Here is a 25,619-nt window from a genome sequence, read left to right on the forward strand (position 1 = left end):
GGCCACCACATCTGCATGCAGTATTCCAGATGTGTGCATACTATGGATTTCTATAGAGCAGTGGTCACCAACCGGTAGATCATGATCAACTGATCGATCGTGGAGCCGCTGACCGTCGATCTCAGTCTCAGTCTAGGGTTGCCAACCCTCCTGCAGCCAAACCAGGAGATTGGCCACTAACAGTCCAGCGGTGCAGTGGGGACAAGGCAGGCTCCCTGCCTGCTCTGGCCCTGCGCCGCTCCCAGAAGTGGCCGGCATGGGAGGTCTCTGCGTGCTGCTCCCCTTCGCAAGCACTGGCCCCGCAGCTCCCACTGGCTGGGAATGGGGAACCGCGGCCAATGGGAGCTGTGGGAGCAGTGCCGGCAGAGGGGGAAAGCGCACAGAGCCACCTGCCCCTCCCCCCCAGGAGCCATGGCCAGACATGCTGGCCACTGCTGGGAGCAGCACGGGGCCAGGGCAGGCAAGGAGCCTACCTTAGCTCCGCTGTGCCGCTGCCCAGGAGCTGCCTGAGGTAAGCAGTGCCCTGTCAGAGCCTGCACCCCGAACCCCTCCCACACCCAAACTCCCTCCCACAGCCCACACCCTCTCCTGCACCCCAACCCTCGGCACCAGCCCTGAGCCCCCTTCCATACCCCTCCCACACCCCAACTCCCTCCTAAAGCCTGCACCCCCTCCTGCACCCCAACTCCCTGCCCCAGCCCCCTCCCAGAGCCCACACCCTGCACCCCCACCTGCTGCCTGAGCCCTTAGCCCCCTTCTGGAGCCAGCACTCCGCACCCCCTCCTACACCCCAACCTCCTGCCCCAGCCCTGAGCCCCCTCCTGCACCCAAACTCCCTCCCGGAGCCCGCACCTGAACCCCAACCCGCTGCCCCAGGCTCAGCCCAGAGTCCCTCCCACATTCCGAACCCCTCAGCCCCAGTCCAGAGCCCACACCCCCTCCTACACCCCAACCCCCTGCCCCAACCTGGTGAAAGTGAGTGAGGGGGGGGAGAGCAAGGGACGGGAGGGGGGAATGGAATGAGTGGGGCGGGGCTTAACAGAAGGGGCGGGGAAGTTATCTTGTGCTCAAAAAGGTTAGAGAGCACTGATACAGAGGCAATATTGTATTTTCTGTCCTATTCTCTCTCCCTTTCTTAATGATTCCCAACGTTCTGTTGGCTTTTCTGACGGCCGCTGCACATTGAGTGGATGTTTTCAGAGAACTCTCCACAATGACTCCAAGATCTCTCTCTTGAGTGGTAACGGCTAATTTAGACCCCATCATTTTATATGTATAGTTGGGATTATGGTTTCCAATGTGCATCACTTTGCATTTATCACCATTGAATTTCATCAGCCATTTTGTTGTCCAGTCCCCCAGTTTTGAGAGATCCCTTTGTAGCTCTTCGCACTCTGCCTGGGACTTAATTGTCTTGAGTAGTTTTGTATCATCTGCAAACCTTGCCACCTCACTGTTTACCCCTTTCCCATCATTTATCAATATGTTGAAAAGGACAGGTTCCAGTACAGACCCCTGGGGGACACCACTAGTTACCTCTCTCCATTCTGAAAACTGACCATTTATACCTACCCTTTGTTTCATATTTTTTAACCAGTTACCAATCCATGAGAGGACCTTCCCTCTTCTCCCATGATGACTTACTTTGCTTAAGAGCCTTTGGTGAAGGACCTTGTCAAAGGCTTTCTGAAAAGCTAAGTACACTATATCCACTGGATCCCCCTTGTCAGAATCGGAGAAGATTAGGCTTGCAAGAGACCTCAGGAGGTATCTAGTCCAACCGCTGGTCAAAGCAGGACCAACCCCAACTAAGTCATCCCAGCCAGGGCTTTGTCAAGCCGAGCCTTAAAAACCTCAAGGGATGGGGTCTACCACCTCCCTAGGTAACCCATTCCAGTGCTTCACCACCCTCCTAGTGAAACAGTGTTTCCTAATATCCAACCTGGACCTCCTCCACTGCAACTTGAGACCATTGCTCCTTGTTCTGTCATCTGCCACCACTGAGAACAGCCGAGCTCCATCCTCTTTGGAACCCCCCTTCAGGTAGTTGAAGGCTGCTATCAAATCCCCCCTCACTCTTCTCTTCTGCAGACTAAATAACCCCAGTTCCCTCTGCCTCTCCTTGTAAGTCATGTGCCCCAGCCCGCTAATCATTTTAGTTGCCCCCCTCAAACAACTCTAGTAGATTGGTGAGGCATGATTTCCCTTTACAAAACTCATGTTAACTCTTTCCCAACATATGTCATTGTCTGACAACCTTGTTCTTTACTATAGTTTCAACCAGTTTGCCCGGTACTGAAGTCAGGTTTACCAGCCTGTAATTGCCGGGATCCCCTCTGGAGCCCTTTTTAAAAATTGGCGTCACATTAGCTCTCCTCAGGTAATTATGATAACGATGCAACCTCCTATTTGGACAGATGAAATCTTGCAGCGAAGAAGTGTGTTATTTTTTTAATGATCTTGAATACCAAAAAAAAAAAAAAAAAAAAAAAAGGAAAGACACACTTAAAACGAACCACCCACAAACAAATCCCTCTCTAAAGTATGATATATTAAAACCGACTCTATTAACCCCTTTTCCAAAGCAAATATTTAAATAGAAAGCCATTTACAAAAAACAACAACAACAAAAATCTAGAACAATTCCTCCCCCCGCACCAGGCTTCACACTCACGGGGCCCAATGTGTCGGTGGCATAACCAAGCCCCTTGGACGTAACAGTGGAATCCTGCCATGTGCGGATCTACAGGGTTTGGGGATCGCCTGGAGAAGCTCTTGGGAACTGTAACATTTCGGCAGTGAATTCCATGTGCCTGGGGAACTACAAGGGCTGCTCCCAGGCTCCCAGTTCTAGGTCAGGGGCTGGATGTACAGCTCTTCTTGTTTGAAACAGACAAGGCTGCTCACCCAATGCCCCACCCTAGCTGGGGAGAGCCCTCCCTTGCCGTTGAGCTCAGTGGCACCGTTCTGGTAGCTAATGGCACAGAACCAGGGGCAGGATCCTAGCTGGGCTGGTGACTGGCTGGCGTGGTCTCCCAGGAAGTGGCCAGGACAAGGGGAGATGTGGAATGTGTTGACCCCACCTGGCCATTACCTTGGGGAGAGACTTTGCCCTGCTCCCTTGAAAGGTTTGGAGGGTGGGGGGAGCTGGGGAGTGGGAGGGTATTTTCCACACCCAGAAAAGGAGCCCCTACACAGTGCCTGGCACAGGAGCTGGCCTTTCGTTCCTTTCCCCATGTCGTGCATGGTGGACAATGGACGGGAACGTCTTACACTCAGGGGGGTAGGTGGGGGAAAGGCGTCTGCCCCTTGCCCCCAATCTCCGCAAGCGGCCTTGGCTCTCCGAAGGGGGGCCATTACGAGGCATTGAGCAGGGAGCGGCTGTACAGGCTCTGGTAGTAGGAGCCGGTTTCACTGAGCGAAGTGGCCGTCTCGTAGGCGTGTTTGCCGTCCGGCGCAGTGGGGGAGCCGTAGCCGCTGTAGGCCATGGCCTGCTCGTAGGCCTTCAGGTCGATCTTGTGGCTCTGCTCGGAGGACATCAGGTTGGTGATGGAGAAGGGGTGATTGAAGTTGTACTGAGGGTCCATTTTGAGGTCGTTTGGGAGGTCCAGACTGGTGATGGAAGAGGGGAAGTAGTGGCTATTCATGGGCTGAGAGATGGGGGAGGCCTCGGAGGCCGGAGATGAACCCTGCACGCCAGAGCAGTCCAACTGGACCAGGCCCCTTTGCTCCTCAGAACCGTGGGAGGCATCTGAATGGCCAGACTCGGCCCCTTCGGAAGCTGTGTTGGGGCTTTGGCCTTCTTGGAGCCGCTCAGGGTGTTTGGAAGCCTGCTCCTGGGCGCCCGATGGCTTGGCGTTCGGTTTCTTGGCCTTGTCTTCAATCTTGAAGCGCTTCTGGCGCCGCAGGTAGCAGCCGTTCTCGAACATGTTGCCGGAGTTGGGGTGCAGGGCCCAGTAGGAGCCTTTGCCAGGCTTGTCCGGGGAGCGGGCCACTTTGACGAAGCAGTCGTTGAAAGAGAGCGAGTGCCGGATGGAGTTCTGCCAGCGTTGCTGGTTCTCCCGATAATACGGGAAGAGGTCCATGATCCACTGGTAGATCTCGTTGAGGGTCAGCATCTTGCTGGGGGCCTGCTGGATGGCCATGGTGATGAGGGATATATAGGAATACGGGGGTTTGGCGTGAGTCAGCGTGCGCCGGTATGACTTGTTGATCTCCTTGGGCCGGTTGATGCCCGAGGTTGGGTATCCCAGAGGGGCCAGGGACTGGCTCACATTCGGGTAGGGGGACAGGGAGTTTATGGTGGGTGCTTGGGTCCCTAGTGGCGTCAGCACCGGGCTGACAGGCGACGTCATAGTGGGAAGGCCCATGGGGCTGGCGGAGCTGGTCAGCCCGGTGAGGGAAGGGCTGTTCGGGTAGGTCATGTTAATGGAGCTGGGGGAACTGAGCGAGTTGAGTGTCATGTAGGAGTTGATGGTGTTCATCGGCCCCAGGCTGGAGGTCATGGTGCTCACGGATGGATAGACCTAGGAGAAGCCAAGGGACAGAGTTAGCCTTGCAACTACCACAGAGGGCTTCGGACTAGTCCAGGGGTGACATAGTCGAGAGGGTCGGTGACGTGAGGCAGGGCAGTAACTCGCACACCAAGGGCTGGCTTCGGGTCTCAGTAACACTAGGGTAAATGTGGACACAGGGGAGTTACTCCTGCTTTGCACCAGTGTAATCAAGAGCTGGATTTGGCATCCAGGGGATAGGATGGGAATGGATTGTAGCAGGAAAAATAATTCAGGAGTGTGTAAGATAGAGGTCTGTATTCTGTTCTTGTGTAAACTGGAGTGAATCCAGATTTACACCAGTAGAACTCAGACCAAAATCTGGCTCTAACTCTATTAACTTCAGTGGAGACATTCCAGATTTACACCAGTGGAGCTGAGATCAGACTCCAGGCCTTACTTCCTTGACATCAGGAGTGACTCCAGATTTATACCAATGAAGCTGAGATCAGAATCCAGCCCTCACTCCCAAGACTGCCATTTCTAATGTGAAAAAGGAGCAGCAAAACCTGCTTCTTTCAAATAACGAACCAGCCAGCTCTCCTTCAGGCCTGCGAAGGAAGGCCATAAACCCAGTATTTTGTCCCCTTCTCAGGTCACCTTTAAAGCAGAGTTCATTAAATAAACAGCTTAGTGCAATTCAAAGTGGGATCCCAGTCGCAGGTGTAACAATGGTGCCTGCTATTTACACTAGATAGGCTTTAACAGAAAGGGCTCATTTATGAGCGCTGCCCTGCTGCCAATCAATGTAGTCGGTGCCACCTTGTATGTTTCCTGTCTGTGGTGTTGAGCGTTGCTAAGTTTTGCAGCCCATGGCTCAACCACAGCCTCATTGGAAGCCCGTTGAAGTCAATGGAAAAACTGCCATCAATTTCAATGGGGTTTCGATCAGGCTCCAAACCCATGAACACTGCTCCTCAGCGTGCCAGGCACAGGCCTGGGAGCCAGGACTCCTGGGTTCCAATTGTAAACCGGCCACAGCTCTGCAAAGTGCTTTGAGATCCCATGATGAAAACCCACCTGGTGGGCTAAGCTCCCCTGTAGACTGCAGTGACGATGGCAGAACGGGTTTGCTACCTGGCTTCGTTCTTCTGGGACTTTCGTGGGTCTGACTGCATCCCGGGACCACTCCATGCCATGGGAAAGAGTCAGAGCCTTTCGGTCCAGAAGGGACCATTAGATTCCCCAGTCACCCCTGAACTGCGCCCAAAAACCTGTGTTTGGATGAAGCATCTGCTAAACAGACCTCCAAGAGACACCAAGAACTGGAGGACCCACCACTTCCCTGGGCAGTTTGTTCCCGCAGCTTAATCACCCGCACTTGGGCCTGATTTTCAGCTGGTTCTGCCCTTTCTCCGCTAGTGCCTGGTGTTTTCGCCCCAGGAAGATACTTAGACACTGATCAAGTCACCTCTTGATCTTTTCTCTGATCACCGACACAGACTGAACTCCGCTGGTTTCTCACCGTCTGGCCCTGATTGGTTTTGTGGCTCTTCTTGTGCCCTTGCCAATGTGTCAACATCCCTTTTAAAATGCAGCCCCCAGAGCTGGATGCAGGATGAGGTATCAGCCTCACCAACGCCAGATACGGAGGGAAAATCCCCTCCCTGCCCCTACTCCTCGGTTCATACAGTTACGCTTTGAGATCCTCTGCCGAAAAGCTCTCATTCAGTCAAGACGTTGTCGGGGGAATAGACAGCTCAGGGGCAAATTTCCAGCCAGCTGCTGATTTGGCAGGGTGTGAATCAGCCCCTGAGGCTTTGGAGGGGGCAAATCAGAGAGGTGGGCACCCTGCAGCCAGGAAAGATCCCTGGGCAGGGCTCTCTGGTCTGCAAGGGTCATGGGGCCTTGTCACCCTTCTCCCTCGTACGGCAAAGCTCTAGAAACGAGGAGAGGGTGAAAGAGCTTGTATACGGTGCCGACAGGTGCCTTACAGCAATGATTAGATAGATAGATAGATAGATAGATAGATAGATAGATAGATAGATGGGGTGTATGTGTATAAATAGACATATATAGAGAGAGGGAGCGATAGATGGGTGAGCTGTGAGGAAGAAACCCTTATTCAAACATAACTATTTGACATTGACATGTTGCCAGGAATTCAGAAAAGAGCTCCAGAAATGTGGGGGTCTGGAGGGACTCAGGTTTCAGGCTGCCTGCTTGGATGAAGGGGTGATCTATGCCCTGTGTTTGAACCCTTAGGACTGTACTGATTTAGAAACAGAGCAGGTGAAAGCAGCCCAGCCTCTACTGTGGACGCGGTTACATTGCTATAAAGGTGCTCATGGCAGTTTAGCTTATTCCTGTAATTTTAGGTATAGCAGAATCCACCATGGTTCCCCTGCCCCGACGCAAACCAGATTCCTGAACCTTCGCCCAGCCCAACCCAAAGTCCTGCCAGTGTGCACCCCAAACTCTATTACAGCCTTGAAACCATCATCCAAAATTCACAGGGCTCTGGTGCCCAGCTGAACTGAGCTCTCCTATCCCACTTCCAGCCTTCCCAGGCTTCCTCCAGCCCTGCTGCGCTATCTAGCAGCACTTGGCAGGAACTAATTAGCTCTCCTTGTGAGGTGGGGGGTCACTAGTCCCATTTTACAGATGGGGAAACTGTGGGCAGTAGCAAAGAGATGCTCGTGGCGGAAAGGGTCAATCTTGGAGGCAAATGGGACAAGACATGGGCTCCTACCCAGACGGGGGCGTTCTACAGGAAACAGCTGTTCAACCCCCTGTTCACTTGAAGGGGGAAAAGAAATTAAGCAGCAACTTTTTTCAGCGGCAAACTCAGCTTGGAAATTTTGCTTGTGTGCCTCATGGGAGTTGTAGTTCAGATGCCTCATGCTCCCCATTCTTCTCTATAGGCCATGCTCTCTGGTCGGACTACATCTCCCATCATGCACCGTGGCCACCCTTCCTGGTGAGGGAAGGTGGTTTTGTCCTGGGAATCCCTAGATGTGGTGCACTGTGGGAGATGTTGTCCAGCTGAAGAGACTTCCCCTAAAAGGAAATTGAAGAAATTGAAGACTTCCCCTAAAAGGAAACTGAACCACAGCTTCCATGAGGCAGGAATCTGAACTGAGCGATGTCCGTTTTGGGGCATGTTGGCTTTTCAGACACTTGTCACACCAAAATGTCCATTAGCGGAAAACCCAATTTTCTACTGAAATACAGCATCTTCCACTCTGCAGGCTGACTCAGCAGCAATCTCCATGCCAAGATCTCCTGCTCCTGTGGCCACCTCTGGGGTGGAACATGGCAACCAGCAACACTGCCTCATAACGTTCCACAATAACTTATCCTTCTGGATCTCCCTTTGGACTTCAGGACATGTGCTAGTGTATTAATTAAGGTCAGTATGCATGCTGCGTCATTATTGTAGGGCAGCTTGTGAGTGCTGGGCTGGGCACATGGCTTTGTTACTATACGGTTGCTTTTGACATTAGCCGAGTCCTGGAACTGATTTTCAAAGGAGTTTTGCCCTGTTTGGTTTTAAAAGATTCACGGACTTTAAGGCCAGAAGGGACCATCGTGATTGTCTAGTCTGACCTCCTGCACATGGCAGGTCACAGAACCTCACCCACCCACTCCTGTGATAGCCCCCTTATCTCTGAGTTACTGAAGTCCTCAAATCATTCACCATTTGCTCTAATTTAAACCTGCAAGTGACCCAGGCCCCATGCTGCAGAGGAAGGCAAAAACCCCCCCCCAGGGTCTTTGCCAATCTGAGCGGGGGGGGGGGGGGAGAAATTCCTTCCTGACTCCAAATATGGCAATCTGTTAGACCCTGAGCATGTGGGCAAGACCCGCCAGCCAGACACCTGGGAAAGAATTCTCTGTAGTAACTCAGCATCCCATCACCAGCTGTAACTTGGGAGATATTTGCTGCTAGCCATTGTAGGCAGTTTTGTCATCCCATCCCCTCCATAAATGTATCAAGCTCAGTCGTGAAGCCAGGTAGGCGTTTTTCCCCCACTGCTCCCCTTGGGAGGCTGCTCCAGAACGTCACTCCTCTGAGAGTCAGAAACCTTGGTCTAATTTCAAGGCTAAACTTGTTGATGGCCAGTTTGTATCCATTTGTTCTTGTGTCCACATTGGTGCTTACCTTAAATGACTCCTCCCTCTCCCTGGTATTTCTCTCTCTGATGTGTTTATAGAGAGGAATCCTATCTCCCCTTAGCCTGCGTTAGGTCATGCTAAACAAGCCAAGCTCCTTGAGTCTCCTCTCTTAAGGCAGGGTTTCCATTCCTCGGATCATCCTCGTAGCCCTTCTCTGCACCTGTCCCAGTTTGAATTAATTTTTCTTAAACTTGGGAGACCAGCACTGCACACAGTATTCCAGATGAGTCCCACCAGTGCCTCATACAAGGTACTACCGCTTCCCTATCTCTGCTGGAAATCCCTCTCCTGACGCATCCAAGGACTGAGTTAGCCTTTTCAATGGCTGGATCACGTTAGCGGCTCATAGTCATCCTGTGATCAACCAATACTCCCAGGTCTTCCTCTTCCTCTGTTGTTTCCAAATGATACGTCCCCAGTTTATAGCAAAAATTCTTGTTGTTAGTCCCTAAGTGCCTGACCTTACGGTTTGCACTATTCAATTTCACCCCAATTCTATGCAAAGGCTGCAACCAGGCTTTGCAAACAGACACTGAGCTGCAGAAAGGCCAAACCTTGCCCCTAGCCACCTTGGCAGGGCGCTGGGACCCCAAATAATAGTGGGAGGAGAGGTGGGGTGGGAATGCTAAGAAAACAGTCCCTTATTTTTTAAATACAACGTTGGCAACTCGACACGATGGAGTCCTGATCTCGGTCACTTTGTGTCTAGGCAGCACCCGGGGTGATGGGGTTCTGATCTTGGTCACTGTGCGTCTGGGCAGCGCCCGGCCCGACGGGGCCCCGATCTCGGTCACTGTGTGTCTGGGCAGTGCCCGGCCCGACGGGGCCCCGATCTCAGTCACTGGGTGTCTGGGCAGCGCCCGGCCCGACGGGGCCCCGATCTCGGTTACTGAATGTCTGGGCAGCGCCCGGCGCGACGGGGCCCTGATCTCGGTCACTGTGTGTTTGGGCAGCACCTGGCCAGCACGACTGGGCCTTGCTCTCAGTTGGCATCTCTTTGCCCCACCCTGTTACCAATTACTACACACTCTGCCCAGTCAGTTGTGAGACGCTAGCTAAGGCCATCCCTGACTCCCCCATGAAATCCCTATGTTGCTGTTCATCTTCGCTTAGGTCCTTCCGCACCCGGCAGTTCCTGGGCGAGCGGAGGGGTCTGGCTGGGTGGCTGAAATGAACATTTGGCTGCAAATTCACCCCCAGCCCTGGCCTACACTTACCCCCTTGCCTCCCCCCATCTGAGGGACCCTCCTCCCCATCTGACCACAGCACAGGCCCCATTGGCTCCCCGCAGCCCAAGAGACCCCCCTCCCCATCTGACTCAGCACAGGCCCCATGGACTCCCAGCCCGAGGGACCCCCCCATCCCAGCACAGGCCCCATGGACTCCGAGTCCGAGGGACCCCCCCCACCCTATCTGACCCCAGCACAGGCCCCATGGCCCCCCAGCCCAAGGGACCCCCCACCCATCTGACCCCAGTGTGGAGACGGCTTTCCCCAGAACTCTGTGGCTGCTCTGGCAACCTGTAACAGTCTCAGAAGAGCAGGGGGTAAACTGAGCCCCTCCTCACTGAGGCAGCCCCTCCGAGCCCAGGGGCAGGTGGGGATACGCGCCCCCTGTTCTGTAGCAGCCTCTGTCCCTCTCTGGCCACAGAGAGAAATAAACCTACTGCATGGGCTCTGCTCTGGGGCCCCCCAGGAGGATCTCAAAACTCCTCACAGACATGCATGGATCTTCCCCAGGAGCAGTCAGGGCAGTATTGTCACCCCTGTGCTGCAGAGGGGGAAACTGAGGCACAGCATTGGGAAATGACTTGTTGTTGCCAAGGTCCTTCAGAGAGTCAGCTGCAGAGCTGGGACCCCACGCCCTCACACCAGAGCTGGGAATGGAATCCAGGAGTCCTGGCACCCAGCCCCCCTGCTCTAACCACTAGGTCCCACTCCCCCATCCCAGAGCTCGGAATGGAACCCAGCAGTCCTGGCTCCCAGCCCCCTGCTCTAACCACTAGATCCCAATCCCCTCCCAGAGCTGGGGCCAGAACCCAGGAAAGCTCCTCCCCGACCCTGAACGTGGCGATCAGCTTGACCCTGAACACATGGACCAGACCCACCAGCCCTGCACCTAGAGAGAGGATTTTCCGGGCCACCTCAGAGCACTGGCTCACCCCGTCCAGGGTCCCGTCTCCAGCTGTGGCTGATCTCTGATGCTTCGCAGGATGGTGGGGAAAAAATACCCCAGAATGCATCTGGCCTGCGGCAGGCTCGCTCTGTCTCTGCTGGCAGGAAAGGGCCGCCTGCCCGCCCGCCCGGCTCTTCAGCCGGTCAGAGGGTGGGTTAAGCGAGGCCCTAGATTGAGTTCGATCTCCTATTGGCACAGCTGCATGAATCCCGGGACATGGCTCTCTCTGACTGGCTAACGCGGGGCTGCCCGGCGGATGCGGCCACCTGCCCTGAGCAAATGTCAGACACGACTGTGCAATTTTGATCTGCGGAGACGGATGCTGTTCGCTGCTTATATTGAATGTTCAGCGAAATATCAGTGAGTGGGACAGATCCCAGCTGGGTCAATCATCCAAAGCTTCGATGGGCCAGATCATAGAATAGAATCGTAGAATACCAGGCTTGGAAGGGACCTCAGGAGGTATCTAGTCCAACCCCCTGCTCAAAGCAGGACCAATCCCCAACTAAATCATCCCAGCCAGGGGTTTGTCAAGCCTGACCTTAAAAACCTCAAAGGAAGGAGATTCCACCACTTCCCTAGGGAACCCATTCCAGTGCTTCACCCCCCTCCTAGTGAAAAAGTTTTTCCTCATATCCAACCTAGACCTCTTCCACTGCAACTTGAGACCATTACTCCTTGTTCTGTCATCAGCTACCACTGAGAACAGTCTAGATCCATCCTCTTTGGACCCCCTTTCAAGTAGTTGAAGGCTGCTATCAAATCCCCCCTCACTCTTCTCTTCTACAGACTAAACAAACCCAGTTCCCTCGGCATCTCCTCATAAGTCATGTGTTCCAGTCCCCTAATCATTTTTGTTGCCCTCCGCTGGACGCTTTCCAATTTTTCCACATCCTTCTTGTAGTGTGGGGCCCAAAACTGGACACAGCTGGTGTCAATTGGAGACAATGGCCCCATTGGAGTCAATGGCCCAGATCCCAGCCGGTGTCAGTCGGCCGTAGCCCCATTGGAGTCAATGGCCCAGATCCCAGCTGGGGTCAGTCGGCCGTAGCCCCATTGGAGTCAATGGCCCAGATCCCAGCCAGTGTCAGTCGGCCGTAGCCCCATTGGAGTCAATGGGCCAGATCCCAGCTGGTGTCAGTCGGCCGTAGCCCCATTGGAGTCAGTGGCCCAGATCCCAGCCGGTGTCAGTCGGCCGTAGCCCCATTGGAGTCAATGGGCCAGATCCCAGCCGGTGTCAGTCGGCCATAGCTCCACTGGGGGGCATACGGAGCATGTTACCCACTCTCTGTAATCCTGATACTCCAGATGGGCAGAGCAGCGCTGTCTCCAGGAGTCTGCGTGTGTGACGGTGCAGACCCTGAGCCAGAACCAACAGCTCAGAGGCTTCAGAGCTGATGTTTTGGTCCTGGCCTGTCTCTCAATAACACCCTGGCACCCCTGAGCACATCGTAGGCCCATCTGGCCCCTTGCCTCCCATCTGATGTCAGACGTATGGGCAGGAATCCTTGGGATGCCTCTGGATCACTGACCTCACCCACAGCCTCCTTCCCACTGTGTGGGGTGTGGTGGGGGGAGAGAGAGAGAGCACCCATGTCACTCTGTCACTGCCTCAGCTGAGCGCCCCTGGCGCTGGTGTGACCGGCTCCCGCTTGAGGGGCTTTGGCCAGAACATGCAGCACCTCCATCAGCCCGGGGAGATAGAACCTGAGCCGGCCGAGATCAATATCCCCGTCTCGCTGCGTGGGAATGACTCAGGGTCCTCCTGGGAAAGAGCAGGTTTTCAACGATTCATGGAGCCCAAGACCAGACAGGACCCCTGTGACCATCTAGCCTGACCTCCTGGAGCGCACGGGCCAGAGAACCACCCCAAAATCATTCCTAGGGCAGAGCTGTTACATAAAACCCGTCTCATCTTGTTTTAAAAATTGCCAGCGACGGAGAATCCACCATGTCCCTCAGGAAGTCCTTCCAATGGTTAATGACGCTCACTGTTAAACATTTACCGCTTATTTCCAGTCTGAATTTGTCTGGCTTCAACTTCTAGCCGCTGGATCGTGTTCGACTTTCCTCTGCTAGACTGAAGAGCCCATTATGAAATATCTGTAGGTGCTTATAGATGGGGGCGGGGGTCAAGTCCCCTTTTAACTGTCTCTTTTTTAAACCAGAGAGAGCTCCTGGCATGTCTCACTGCAAGGCAGGTTTCCTAACCCTTCAATCTTTCTCGCGGCTCTTCTCTGAGCCCTCTGCAATTTACCAACATCCTGCTTGAACTGTGGGCCCCGGAACTGGTCCCAGGATCCCAGCAGTGGTCGCACCAGGGCCAAACTCAAAGTAAAATCACCTCTCTGCTCCTATTCAAGATCCCCCTATGGATGCCTCCCAGGATTGCAGTCACCCTTTCGGCCCCAGTGTCACACTGGCAGCTCATGCGCAGCTGATTCTCCTCCACGGTGCCAAGCTTTTTCAGAGTCCCAGCTTCCCAGGATAGAGTCCCCTGCCTTGTAAGTGGGGCCGAGGTTCTTAGCTCCTAGGTGCATGGCTTTATTAAACTGCAGGTTGTCTGCTTGCGCCCAAGAGCCAGTTCTGAGCGTCACGGCCGTCAGTAAGATCACACACTAGATAAATAACTCAACGCTACGTATCATACAGTGATCACATAAAAACCTGAAGCACACAGGAGCTGAGCTTGGTCTCAGTGACGCTGGTCGGGGTCTGGAGTAACGCCACTGCCATTAACTGACCTGTCCCCCATTTACACTTCTGCAAACTTCAGATCCGGATTAGGTGCAGCAAACGGCTTGGCTCCCTGGTAGGTGCTAATATTAGTTCCCCATATACGGAGAGGAATCAGGCCCAGTGGAATGGGCACGGGGCTGGCACTTAGAAGGCACTGGGCATCCTTGCTTATTTGGCCTGTAGGCTCTTTGAAGTCGGGATTATATCTCACTGTGTGTCTGGGCAGCGCCCGGTGCGACGGGGCCCTGACGTACAGACCCCATGTACAGGTCACAGAACTGCCCAGGCACACAGTGACCGAGATCAGGGCCCCGTCGGGCCGGGCGCTGCCCAGACACACAGTGACCGAGATCAGGGCCCCGTCGGGCCAGGCGCTGCCCAGACACACAGTGACCGAGATCAGGGCCCCGTCGGGCCGGGCACTGCCCAGACACACAGTGACCGAGATCAGGGCCCCGTCGGGCCAGGCGCTGCCCAGACACACAGTGACCGAGATCAGGGCCCAGTTGAGCTGGGCGCTGCCCAGACACACAGTGGGAGACAGTCTCTGCCCCAAAGAGCTCATGGTCTGACCAGACGAAGGAAGGATCAGTATCTGTATTGGAGAGAGAGGGAGCTAAGGCCCATCGAGATTCAGGGCCTGGCCCAAGGTCACCGAAGGAGACAGCAGCAGAGATGGGAGACCCATCTCCTGAATGTGAGGCTTGTGCTCTAAGCAAGGCTAAGTCACCCTCAGAGAGCTCTGCAAATATTAACCAAGTCACTCTCACCACCCCCCTCTGGCCAGTGGAATTAGCCCCCTTCTACAGAAGGGAAACTGAGGCACCGTGCAAGTGGCAGGGCTGAGAGGAGCGTTGAAGAGCCCCAGGTCTGGACCCATTGAGCCAGCCGGCATTATTATCTGCCAGGATCTCCAGTGTAAATACTGACATCCCCCGTCCCCTTCTGCTTCCTATTTCCTTGCTGCCTGATTGCTTTACGGTGCTTATCTCCCCGGCCTTGCGTCAGCCCCATGTCATTCAGCAGGGAGATCCTGCTGCAGACCGTGGCCATCTGCAGCCCAGCGGGGGCAGGTGAGCGGGAGAGGAGCCGCATGGCCAGAGCAGGGAGCCTTTCTGGCCACAGCCTTTCTGGCCACAGACAGGGTGGTATTTGTATGTCAGGGGAAAGGCCGGGAAGAAACAGTTTAATCTAATTACTCCAGATTCTATTCTACTAATTAGATAGATTCGATAGATGGGGTGTATGGGGATGGATGGATGGATAGATAGATGGGGATATGGGGATAGATAGATAGATAGATAGATAGATAGATAGATAGATAGATAGATAGATAGATAGATAGATAGATAGGGTGTATGGGGATGGGTAGATAGAGAGACAGAATCATAGAATATCAGGGTTGGAAGGGACCTCAGGAGGTATCTAGTCCAACCCCCTGCTCAAAGCAGGACCAATCCCCAACTAAATCATCCCAGCCAGGGCTTTGTCAAGCCGAGCCTTAAAAACCTCTAAGGATGGAGATTCTACCACCTCCCTAGGTAACCCATTCCAGTGCATCATCACCCTCCTAGTGAAATAGTGTTTCCTAATATCCAACCTAGACCTCCCTCACTGCAACTTGAGACCACTGCTCCTCGTTCTGTCATCTGCTACCACTGAGAACAGCCGAGCTCCATCCTCTTTGGAACCCCCTCTTCAGGGAGTTGAAGGGTTCCTATCAAATCCCCCCTTCTCTTCTGCAGTCTAAATAACTACCGTTCCCTCAGCCTCTCCTTGTGAGAGATAGGGTGTATGGGGATAGATAGATAGATTAGATAGATGGGGTTATGGGGATAGCTAGATAGCTAGATAGAGTGTATGCAAATGGATAATCTCTAATCTTCTTATACATTATTATTGTTATTTTTACCAGGCACTGCTGCTCCTTGCCTAACAGCAAACCCACCGCTGTGCTGGTGTGTCCTGTGGCTACATGCCCCAGCCGTGCCGGGTGAGTGCCGCCCATGTGGTTCGACGCACAAAGCACACGTGTTCGTGGCAGGGTGGATCCGTATGGCCAGGCCTGGAGCAGTTGCACCAGCCGAGGACGGTGGTGTCACTCACGGCCCGGGCGGCCCCAAAGCCTTTCCAAACAGGGCTGTAGACACAGCGATTGTGTAAGGCAAACACCAGAACCATTCTCCCTGCGGCAGCAGCTCACTCGCAGCCTTGGACATTGGTATCAGGTCTATCACAAGCCGGGGGGAGGCCAGTCAGGACATCGGGGTACGCCCTTGCCCCTCCCCTAAATGGCAGAGGAATCTTTAACCTCCTGCTGGGCAAGCCGCCCACCCCCACAAGCCACACTCACAATGCAGAGGTAGGATGGGAACTTGTGACACTGGGGAGAGCACCCCCAGCTGGGCACCGGGCCTATTACAAAGCCATGTCCCTGCCATGCAATTACCCAGATACCCTCAGACATAGACCTCATACGCCCAACCCCGGTGCCAGAAAAATCCCAAGACTGACTTAAAAATCATGGGATTTACTGTTTTTTCCCAAAAACTTCATACGTTTGGGGGGGCTGTTTGCCAGGCATCTGGATTTGGGGCCTTCCAGGAACCCCCTGTTGTACACGCCCACCAAGGCTAGAGGTGGAATTGATTTTAAAAACAGAACTGAAATTCTCCCATATTCACGGGACTCCAGGTGCTGGAGCTCTAAGAAACAGGCCAACAATTCCCAAGGCTCCGGAGAGCTGGCAACACTGGATTGAGCCCCCAGCCTGGAGTAAACCCGCAGTTTAGTACCTGTTAGGAGTCTCCTGCTTCTTCCCCCACCCCTCCCACAAAAACTCCTCAGTTAGTTTTCACCCCTGCGACCGCCTCTCAGATACCAGGGCAGTGCCAAATTCCCACTCAAATCAGTGCTTGGCTTGCTGGCCAAATACAGCCCCTAGCGTCTGAGCGGCTGGGGGCCCAATCCTGGGGCCATGCCCACTGGGTCAAACCCTGTATCTCTTCTAAAGGAGCGATGGAGGAGGAGAAAGGACAGTGCTGGGGAGGGAGTGGGGTCCTGACCTGGGACTCGGGAGACCAGCCTTCAGTTCACAGATCTGCTACCGAGTCTCTGTGTGACCTTGGACAAGACATTTAATCTCTCTGGGGCCATGGTTTGACCAGGTGTTAATGGAAAGCAGTACTTCTTCCTTTGTCTGCTTAGACTGTGGGATCTTTAAGGCAGGGGATAAGTCTGGGCAGCGCCCAGCCCGATGGGGCCCTGATCTCGGTCACTGTGTGTCTGGGCAGCGCCCGGCCCGACGGGGCCCTGATCTCAATCCTCCATGCACCTAACAAGAAACATCCAGTCCATAGGGCAAACCCCTGGTTTTAGAAGAGCCACTGGGGATTTTGCCTGAGTGAGGATTTGGCATCAGTCCCTAGAGCCCCCTGGCCTGGGAAGAACCTGAGGACCCTTCCCCCCCCACCCCGTCAGCTAGCTCAGCACTAACTCCTGGGACCCCTTCCCCTTTCTGCATCGGGGCAGGGAGAGAACTGGCCCCCGGCACCCACCCGGGCCCGGGGAAGGAAACACCCCGTAACAGAGGCTCCTTTGGAGTCCAGATCCCCTGCGTCAGATCATCTCACCTCCCAGCGGAGCAGGGAATCAGACGTTAACCGGCCCCAGGCCCCATCCCGAGTCTCCCCCTTTGCTTCATGGCCAAAGCTCCCCGTCTGCTCCAGACGTGGCTGTTCCCTGGCCTCTTTGCTCCTGAAGAGCCCTCGGCATGGAGGACAATCAGGTCACTGTGCTGGGCCTGGAGCACGGGACAGGGGGCGGATGCCGCAGGCTGGGAAGGGACCAGCTGTTCAAGCCCAGGCTGTGGGATATGCTGCAGTCCAGCCCCAGTGCTGGGATGGAGGGAGGGCAGGGCGGTGGAGGGGAGGGTGACTTCCTGAACATAGGAGAAAAAGGTATCTGTCAGGGATGGGAGAGGGACATTGAGGCATCTGGACCAGACGCTTCCCCTTCTGTGCTGGGAGCTCCAGCCACCTCCAGGCCTCTGACCCTTCATGACCGCAGGAAGCCAACATTTTTCAGATGGGGAAACTGAGGCACAGAGCAGGGATGTTCAAAGTCACAGCACAGATCAGTGACAAATCCAGGCATAGGACCCTCTCTGCTCTAACCAATAGACCCTACTCCCCTTCCAGAGCCAGGGATAGAACCCAGGTGTCCTGGCTCCCAGCCCCCCCACTCTAACCACTAGACCCGACTCCCCTCCCTCAACGACAAACAGAACCCAGGGGTTCATGGACCAGAATTCCATCACGCTATGTGCTGCCCCAAAGAGCTGAGAGTCAAAGTAGTTCAAATATCAGGAAGCAGGCCTCAAAAAAGCATGAGATTTTTCAAAAGCAACACATATTGGATTCCTTTTCTTGGTCCTCCGGTTTCTGAGCATTGAGGCTGACCGTGGGTCAAGGTGCCAAGCTTTTCTCCTCAGCCACAGTGTGAGGAACTCACTTTGTTATAAAAGAAAGGCCAGCTGCATTTCCAGTGTGTTCCCATGACTCCTGGAGCTGGAGCTTTGAGAAAACCATAGGCTAGTCTGAGACGCACAATAAAAGTGGGGCATTTGGCAGCGCTGGGGGTGGGGTGTGACGTATGCTTGAGTGTGTGTGTCATTGGCCCTGCTTCAAAGTGTGGGGGTGTGTCCGTGTGGGTGTGAGAATGACCCTGCTTTAAACTGTGTGCGGGTGTGACCCCACCTTAGAAAGCCTGCTGATACCTAATGCATTTGGGAGATGGGATCCCTGTCCCAGATCTCTCTCATCCCCAGGGCTGTCATGCAGCGGTGCCAGCCCTCATGATCTCCTTGCAATAGCTGGTGTGTTCCTTAAAGCCCCAGCTCCCAGAGTCATGTGAATCAGTGAGAATCTCCACTTTCCTTTGGGTTTTAAGTTGAAGTCTGGCCACGCTGGTTGCTAAGAAACACTTGTAAAGTTGACTCCCAAGGGCTCCGAAGCCAGATGGGAAATGAAGGGAGCCCCGGGAGCAATTGGGTTTGAAACCTCCCCCTCACTAAGCCAATCTTGCAATGTTCAGGGCCTAACGCCCCCCTTCCTGGGCTCCCCCCAAGCTGCCTATTGCTCCCCAACTTGACTCTTCAGCCAAAGAGCTTTTTCTAGGAACAAATGCTGCCCTGCTGGAAAGAGTATTCCCCTCCCTGCACATCAGGGTCAGATCCGCTGGGGGTAAATCAGTATTACTTCTTTGGCTTCAGTGAGCTCGTTTACCCCAGCTGAGGCTCTGGCCCATTGACTCCAATGGAGTGACCCTGATTTACCGCAGTTGGAGAATTGGCTCTATAGACTCCCATGGAGCTACGGCCGATTGACACCGGCTGGGATCTGGCCCATTGACACCAGCTGGGGATCAGGCCCCATTAATGCCAATGGAGTTATGCAGGTTTGCCCCAGCTATAGATCCCAGACGTTTCAGCTACTAGTGTCCAATCTTAAAACTGAAAGGGTTTAGCAATAAATGCGAAAGAAAACAGCCTCCCCCCAGCCTGCGTAGTCGGGTTTAGATGCTAGAAACCCAGTTCCCGTCATTCAAGTGGGGACACTGTTATACAGAAGACATCCAATAGCTTGCAAATTAAGCACCATGTAACGGAAAGAGAGATGCAGGCTCTCAGGGACTGCAAAGCAGGCTGGCCTGTGCGCACCCAGCCCGGATGTCGTGTTTTTCCCATCATGTAGCCGGTTGGGCCCACATTCCAGTGCCATTGGCTGGTGGCTGGAATACAGCTCTGGACGCTCGCAGAGAGGGATCCGAAGCAAAGACAGCAGTTCCTGCCCCCCGAGGATCTCAAAGCACCTCAGCATGCTGTTGTCTCAGTTTACAGAGAGGGGCAAGTGACTTGCCCCAGGTCACGCTGCAAGCAGAGCTGAGAACAGAACTCCGCTTGCCCCTGCTGTCACCACCCTCCACTTTCCTGGCCAGCAATAGAACCCAGGTGTCCTACCTCCCAGCCCTATCATAGAATCATAGAATTCTATGTTCCTACCCCTTTAACCACCAGACCACTCACTGCGTCCTAGAGCAGGGAATAGAACCCAGGCGTCCTGCCTCCCCCGCATTCTTTTTGTTCTAACCACCAGAAAATCAAAGACCAGACCATCAACTGCTCCAAAAGCCGCCCCCTCGAGGGCCATTAGTGGTCAGCTGCAGGCTGCCACCTGGGGAATTCTTCGGTGTAACACCCCACCCCCAAAAGAGGAGCCTGAATCTCCTCTGGACACCAGTTGTAGGGCATGGAAACTCCACTGGCTTGGGTGAAATTACTCCAGCCGGAGGGGAGAATCCGCCCCCCCAAATCTGTCCACAGAACGGAAACCATTTGTGCTGGTCCGCAGGGCAGGACATGCCTGAAGCAGACGGGGCTACACAGCGCAAGTCAAACACGCGTGGGGCATGTCTCGCACAAACGCTCTGCAACAGGTGCTGCCCCCTTCGCCCCTGTGGGTGCCCTGCCGTTGGAGCGGGATCCACAGTGCACCTGTGATGATAATGTTACAGCAGAAGTCACTAGATGGCGCTGTTACACCCGGCCACACGAGTTCTTTTTCTGCAGCGCACGGTCTTTGCAGAGACGCTTCCTCCTTGTTACGCTGTTTATGCTGGTTCGTTCCCGGGAGGCGCTGTTGCAAACAGCGAGGATCTGTCTTAAGGGGGACAAACGGAGGCAATTCTTGGGGCATGGCTGGTTCCGGGGAACCAGGCACCAGTGCTGGTTCTGAAAGGGGGGGGGGGGTTGCTGGCATGCTGTTTGCCACCACCTCTGTTCCAGGACTGGAGTACAGAGTAGAAAAAAACCAACTGCACTAAGGAAATACCCTTATTTTGAGTCCAGTGACATAAGAACATAAGAACGGCCATATTGGGTCAGACCAAAAGTCCCTCTAGCCCAGTATCCTGTCATCTGACAGCGGCCAGTGCCAGGTGCCCCAGAAGGCATAACCAGAACAGGCAATCTTCAGTGATCCATTCCCTGTTGCCCATTCCCTGCCTCTGGCAAACAGAGGCTAGGGACACCATCCCTGCCCATCCTGGCTAACAGCCATTGATGGACCTATCCTCCATGAATTTATCTAGTTCTTTTTTGAACCCTGTTATAGTCTTGGCCTTCACAACATCCTCTGGCAAGGAGTTCCACAGGTTGACCTCTAAGCCCATGGAATTGGCTACTGCTTACTTAATAATAATCAATAAATCATTTGCCCCGCTAGGCAGTTTCATTTCACGGCACATCTGGTAATTATTCCATTACAGACCTCGAATAATTTTTTAGCCCAGACGTGCTAAGCACGAGAACGGGGTAGGGGAACTCACAGCCACCAGTTCGGCTAAAAATGTTGATGGCATCTGTTCATCTGATCACTCGCCTGGGAGCCTTTTTGCCCGGCAGCAGGTGGGCAGGAAGGGAAAGCGGCACCGCTCCTGGTGCAAACACACCCAGGTGCGACTAGTCACAGTTGGAAAGCTCTCGGTAGGCAACCAGGGAGCCGACGGACCTGGTTTAGGGAACCAATCACAGCTTACAGGTATGGTGAATTTCATGTCCCTTTCCCAAGCTAGCAGATTAAGGTCTAACAAGACACAGTGGCTGGTGGCTGAAGCTAGACGAATTCCAGCTGGAAATAAGGGGTAAATTTTTCATAGTGAGGGGAATTAGCCATTTCCCGAAGGCCGTGGGGGATTCTCCATCACCAACAATGTTTAAATCAAGCCGGGATGTTTTCCTAAAAGCTCTGCTCTAGGAATTATCCGGGAGAAGTTCTATGGATTTTGTTATCCAGGGGGCCAAAATACATGCTCAGACTGGTCTCTTCTGGCCTTGGAGTCTATGAATCTATAGAAGTGGGGCCTGGGTCTTGTTCTGGACCCGCTGTCCCAGGCTGACTCCCACCCTGGCCTGAATTCCTTGCCGGGAATGAAGAAGAGATGTTGTATTTTTCAATGCAGCTGATAGGAAACCAGGGAAAGAAAATCACGGTGGGATTTTCTGCCCCCCGCTCTGTTTTCCAATTACATTTCAAATGGTTCCTACCACTAGATAAACGCAGCCATTAGCTAGAGAGGAAGGCTGGGTCCTGGGTAGGCGGATCTCAGTTGTATCCCCAGCTCTGTCACAGCCCCCCAGGGGCAAGTCCCTGCCCCTCTCTGCCTCAGTTTCCCCATCTGTAAAATAGTGATAATAATTTTGACTTGTTTAGATTGCGAATTCTTCAAGGTAGGGGCTGTCTCTCACTCAATTTCTGTGCAGGGCCCGGCGCGATGGGGCCCTGATCTCGGACGGGCGCTGCCCAGACACACAGTGACCAAGATCAGGGCCCCATCGCGACGGGCCCTGCACAGACACACAGTGACCGAGATCAGGGCCCCGTTGTGCTGGGCGCCGCACAGACACACAGTGACTGAGATCAGGATCCCATTGCGCCGGGAGCTGCATAGACATATACTGAGAAACAGTTTCTGCCCAACAGATCAGGGCACAGTTAAGGAGAGGAGGGTAAACTGAGACATAGAGAGGGGAAGTGACTTGCCCAGCAAGACAGTAGCAGAGGCAGTAATAGAAGCCAGTTGTGGGGACGCCCGCCTTGGAAAGGAAAGCATTTGGATGATTTATGCTGATGTAAAGCAGCAGAAAGCTATTAGCTTCTGTGGAGTTACTCCTGCTTTGGGATCTGGCCCCACAGTTTCCAGTGATTGACACCAGCTGGGATCTGGCCCCATTAACTCCAATGGAGTCACTCCTGCTTTACACCAGGTAGGGATCTGGCCCTTTATCTCCGTGGCAGGCTGTGGGCTGGGCTCCCTCTTGCTCCAGCCTCTGGCGTGGCTCCTGGGTGGCAGCTTCCCCCCGGTCACCTGTCCGTGTTTGCTCTCCCTGCGGCACGGAGCCCTCCCACCCGGCGTGTTTGCCAAGGGAGCACCTGGCCCCGATCCCTGGGGACAGCTGGCTCCTCCCGCGTGGCGTCACCACGGGAAGGGGCTGGCCCCCCGCCCTGCCCTGACGGGAGTGGCCCCCAGCCACTGCCCTGGCTGCCCGGCAGCCCAGACCGGGCCGGCTGGAGCAGGTTCTGCGCACAGGGGTGGGGGCAGCTGAGTCATGGGACGCACGGCAGGGAAACAGCCTGAGTGTGACCCCCAGAACCGGCTGGGAGCCCCAGATGCAACCATCGCAACCAGCCCCCACGATCCAGCCAGCTTGCTGTTCTTGTGCGACACCCATCACCATAGTGCCCAGCACGGCCAGCCGTGCTCCCCTCGTGTAAATCGGGAGGAACCCCCGATTGCGCGGCACGGCAAGTGCCTGGTGCATTCGGCCGCACCAGGCCTGTGTGTTGGAGTGGGAGTGGGCGCCCAGTGCTAAGTGTGTGCAGGGAAGGCCCAGATACCACGGTGAGGGGAGCCTGCAGGACCCAAGCTACACTACGCCATCTGGGCTAGGGGCTAGGAGAGACCCGTTCTACCATCCGCCCCCGGCCGACCATAGCAACAATGACAAGTGCGCATGTGGATTGCGTTTTCCATGTGGGGCAGGGCTCTCTGGCAATGGGACCCTCTGGACAAGGGCCAAGCCTGGCTGTGTAGTGAATTAGCTGAACTCTGTTCATTATTAATTATTGAGATTAATTGATTATTAGATTAATTGCTGCTACTGTGTTAAAGCCCGAGGGCCTTCTGCCATTTACAAAACTCCAACTGAGTCTATCTATCTATCTATCTGTTTCACCCCATAGGTCCCAGACGGGGGCTGTGTGTGTGGATGGGGGTGGGGGGCACTATTCTGCTTTGTTCCAAAGCCAATTTACAGTCCCCTGCCGCCCGGTTCTGAGCTCCTCTCCGGTGGTGTCGAGCCGGTGTGGCTCCCCGACACCAGTGCTCTTGTTTACACCAGTGGGACCCAAGCAGAGTCCGTCCGCGCTCATGTGGGGTGGGCAGGGGGCCCGGTGCAGAGGGAACACCACCACTGGGCACCTCTCCTCCCGTTCACACCTGGGGTGGATCAGGAAGGGTGAGGAGTAAAACTCGAGTGAGAGGAGGATCCGGCCCGTTGGCTGCCAGGGGCTTTGGATCAGGTGCAGGGGGACGACCCCTAGTGATTCGGGCCCAATGCTGCCTCATGCTGCCGAGCCCAATTCTGCTCTCCTTCCCCAGGGATCAGCCCTGCTGTGCCAGGCACTGCTTGGGGCTCCCAGCAGGGAGCAGAATCGGGCCCTTTAGAGCAGTGGGGCTGGAGAGAGGCCCAGTTCTGGGGGGCATCACACTATCTGGCTGCTTTGCTGGCAGCCCTGGCTCCTGGAGTCCTGTGATCACAGGGGAATCGAATCCATATCCTGCCTTCGTGCCTGCGGAGGAAAAGGCGCCCAGACCAGGTGGCAGAGAGTTGACGCTGGCTGCTTTGTAAAATCTCAGGGTTTCTCAGCCAGTCTGGAGGTTTGGGGGACAGGTCATTTGTCACCGCTCATGGTGTGCGATGCCAGGGCTGGAGGGGGGCTGAAGGTGCCATGAGATGAGGTGGAGGAACGTCCCTCCCTTCCTGCCCCTTCTGCCTGCCTTCAGCCCTACCCACTGCCCCCCAGCTCTGCCTCCTCCTTCCCTGCTCCGCTTAGCACTCTCCTCGCTGTTCTGAAAGAGGATTTCCAGGAACAGCAAAACCCACTGCTCTGCTTGTGCCAGGGGACTTCATGGGTGGGGGTGTCACTCCTGTGAAGAAGGGGATCCGCGGCAGGTACACACATACACCCCCTCCCCCCGGATCCAAGCCCAGGAGCACCCTGCCCTTTATCCCGGGGGATCCCCTCTTCACGTTTAATGCCCCCAAGGTCCCAGGGAGTTTAATATCTAAAGTCGCCAGCGGGCAGAACAGGCCCCAACACCTTGCTGCGTGACAACAACTTTGCTGGAAAGGAGACAGGAAAACCCTGAGTGGCAGAAACGTCCTGGGGTGTTCTTTGCTACGCCGCGTGCACTCCAGAACCAGCTGCATTGCAGCAGCTCCAGATACAACCTGCACTTCCTGGGGTGGGGGCTTCCCTCCCCCAGAACAGATCACTTTAAGGGGGGCACTGGAAACCAATGTGATTTTTCCGCTCCCCCGCCCCTCTCATTCCAGGTAGAAATTTTTTTGTAATGTCAATATCCTCCCCCTCCTCCCGAATATTAGAAAGCCACGTCCTCTAACCTGACAGCTAGAACTGGGTTCAAACGTGCCCCGCTTGACGTACCTCCGTGGGCTCGCTGTAGTACGCATTCCACTCGGAGATGTCGTGCGATTCCATTTTGACGGATCCCAGCATTCCAAGCCCCGGGCAAAAGGAACCGACTCTCAGCTGGTCTCCAGTAAACCCAATCCAACTTCGGCCAGCTGGGTGCTGCCCTGCCCTGTTTTCCACCTTCACTCACTGCTTCCCTTCTCAGAGCCGGTCCCGAAAGGCGGGAGTGGGACACGCCAGCCCAGACCTGGAGCACAGAGGATGGAGTTTGCCTGGCTTCCAGGTGGGAAGATACGCAGCTGTGTGTCGATGGGAAAAGTGAGAGGGGCCTCAGATCTGGGATGGCGTCGGGGCCCGGAAGAAAGCCCACGCTCAGCAGCTGTCCATGGCGAAGGGACAGTCAATATCGCAACAGGTTCTGGGCACCACGGCCCTGGATCCACTCTGTGACCTCTCCCGGCTGCAGCCCCCTCCCCGCGTGGCACCGTCCCCCGTGGTGGCGTGGATCCCAGGACAGCGACGTGTTCTCCCCTCACCCTGGGCTCCCAGCTGGGTCCCGGTCGCTGCACAAGGGCTTTATAGGGCCAGTTCTGATCCCACCTCCCAGCCTCTGGCTCCCAATTTAAATAGTTAGCGGCTGGCCAGAGCCTGGTGGGAGCCAGGTCAGTTCTGCCCCCTGGTGGCAGCCGAGGGACGCAGCGCTGGGAGGCAGGGGCCAGAACAGACGGAAATACCAGGCTCAGACAAGGAAAGAGCC

The 25,619-nt window shown here is 54.8% G+C and overlaps 1 protein-coding gene across 2 annotated transcripts; it reads right to left on the reverse strand.

Moving 5' to 3' along the window:
- Window positions 1-2,506: 2,506 nt before the first annotated feature.
- On the reverse strand, window positions 2,507-25,414 carry FOXA3 (forkhead box A3). Of its 2 annotated transcripts, none has more exons than XM_073321596.1 (2): window positions 24,875-25,414; window positions 2,507-4,526 (listed from the first exon to the last, which is right to left on the reverse strand). In XM_073321596.1, exons 1-2 carry the CDS (start codon window positions 24,944-24,946, stop codon window positions 3,357-3,359), a joined length of 1,242 nt encoding a protein of 413 aa, XP_073177697.1. In that variant the 5' UTR covers window positions 24,947-25,414; the 3' UTR covers window positions 2,507-3,356. The 2 variants fall into 2 exon arrangements, with proteins under 2 accessions (XP_073177697.1, XP_073177698.1); XM_073321597.1 differs by having other exon boundaries at window positions 24,832-25,414.
- Between the last annotated feature and the right edge of the window lie 205 nt (window positions 25,415-25,619).

The sequence above is a fragment of the Lepidochelys kempii genome, chromosome 23 (genome assembly GCF_965140265.1).
Source record: "Lepidochelys kempii isolate rLepKem1 chromosome 23, rLepKem1.hap2, whole genome shotgun sequence".
NCBI classification, from domain to species: Eukaryota; Metazoa; Chordata; order Testudines; family Cheloniidae; genus Lepidochelys; species Lepidochelys kempii.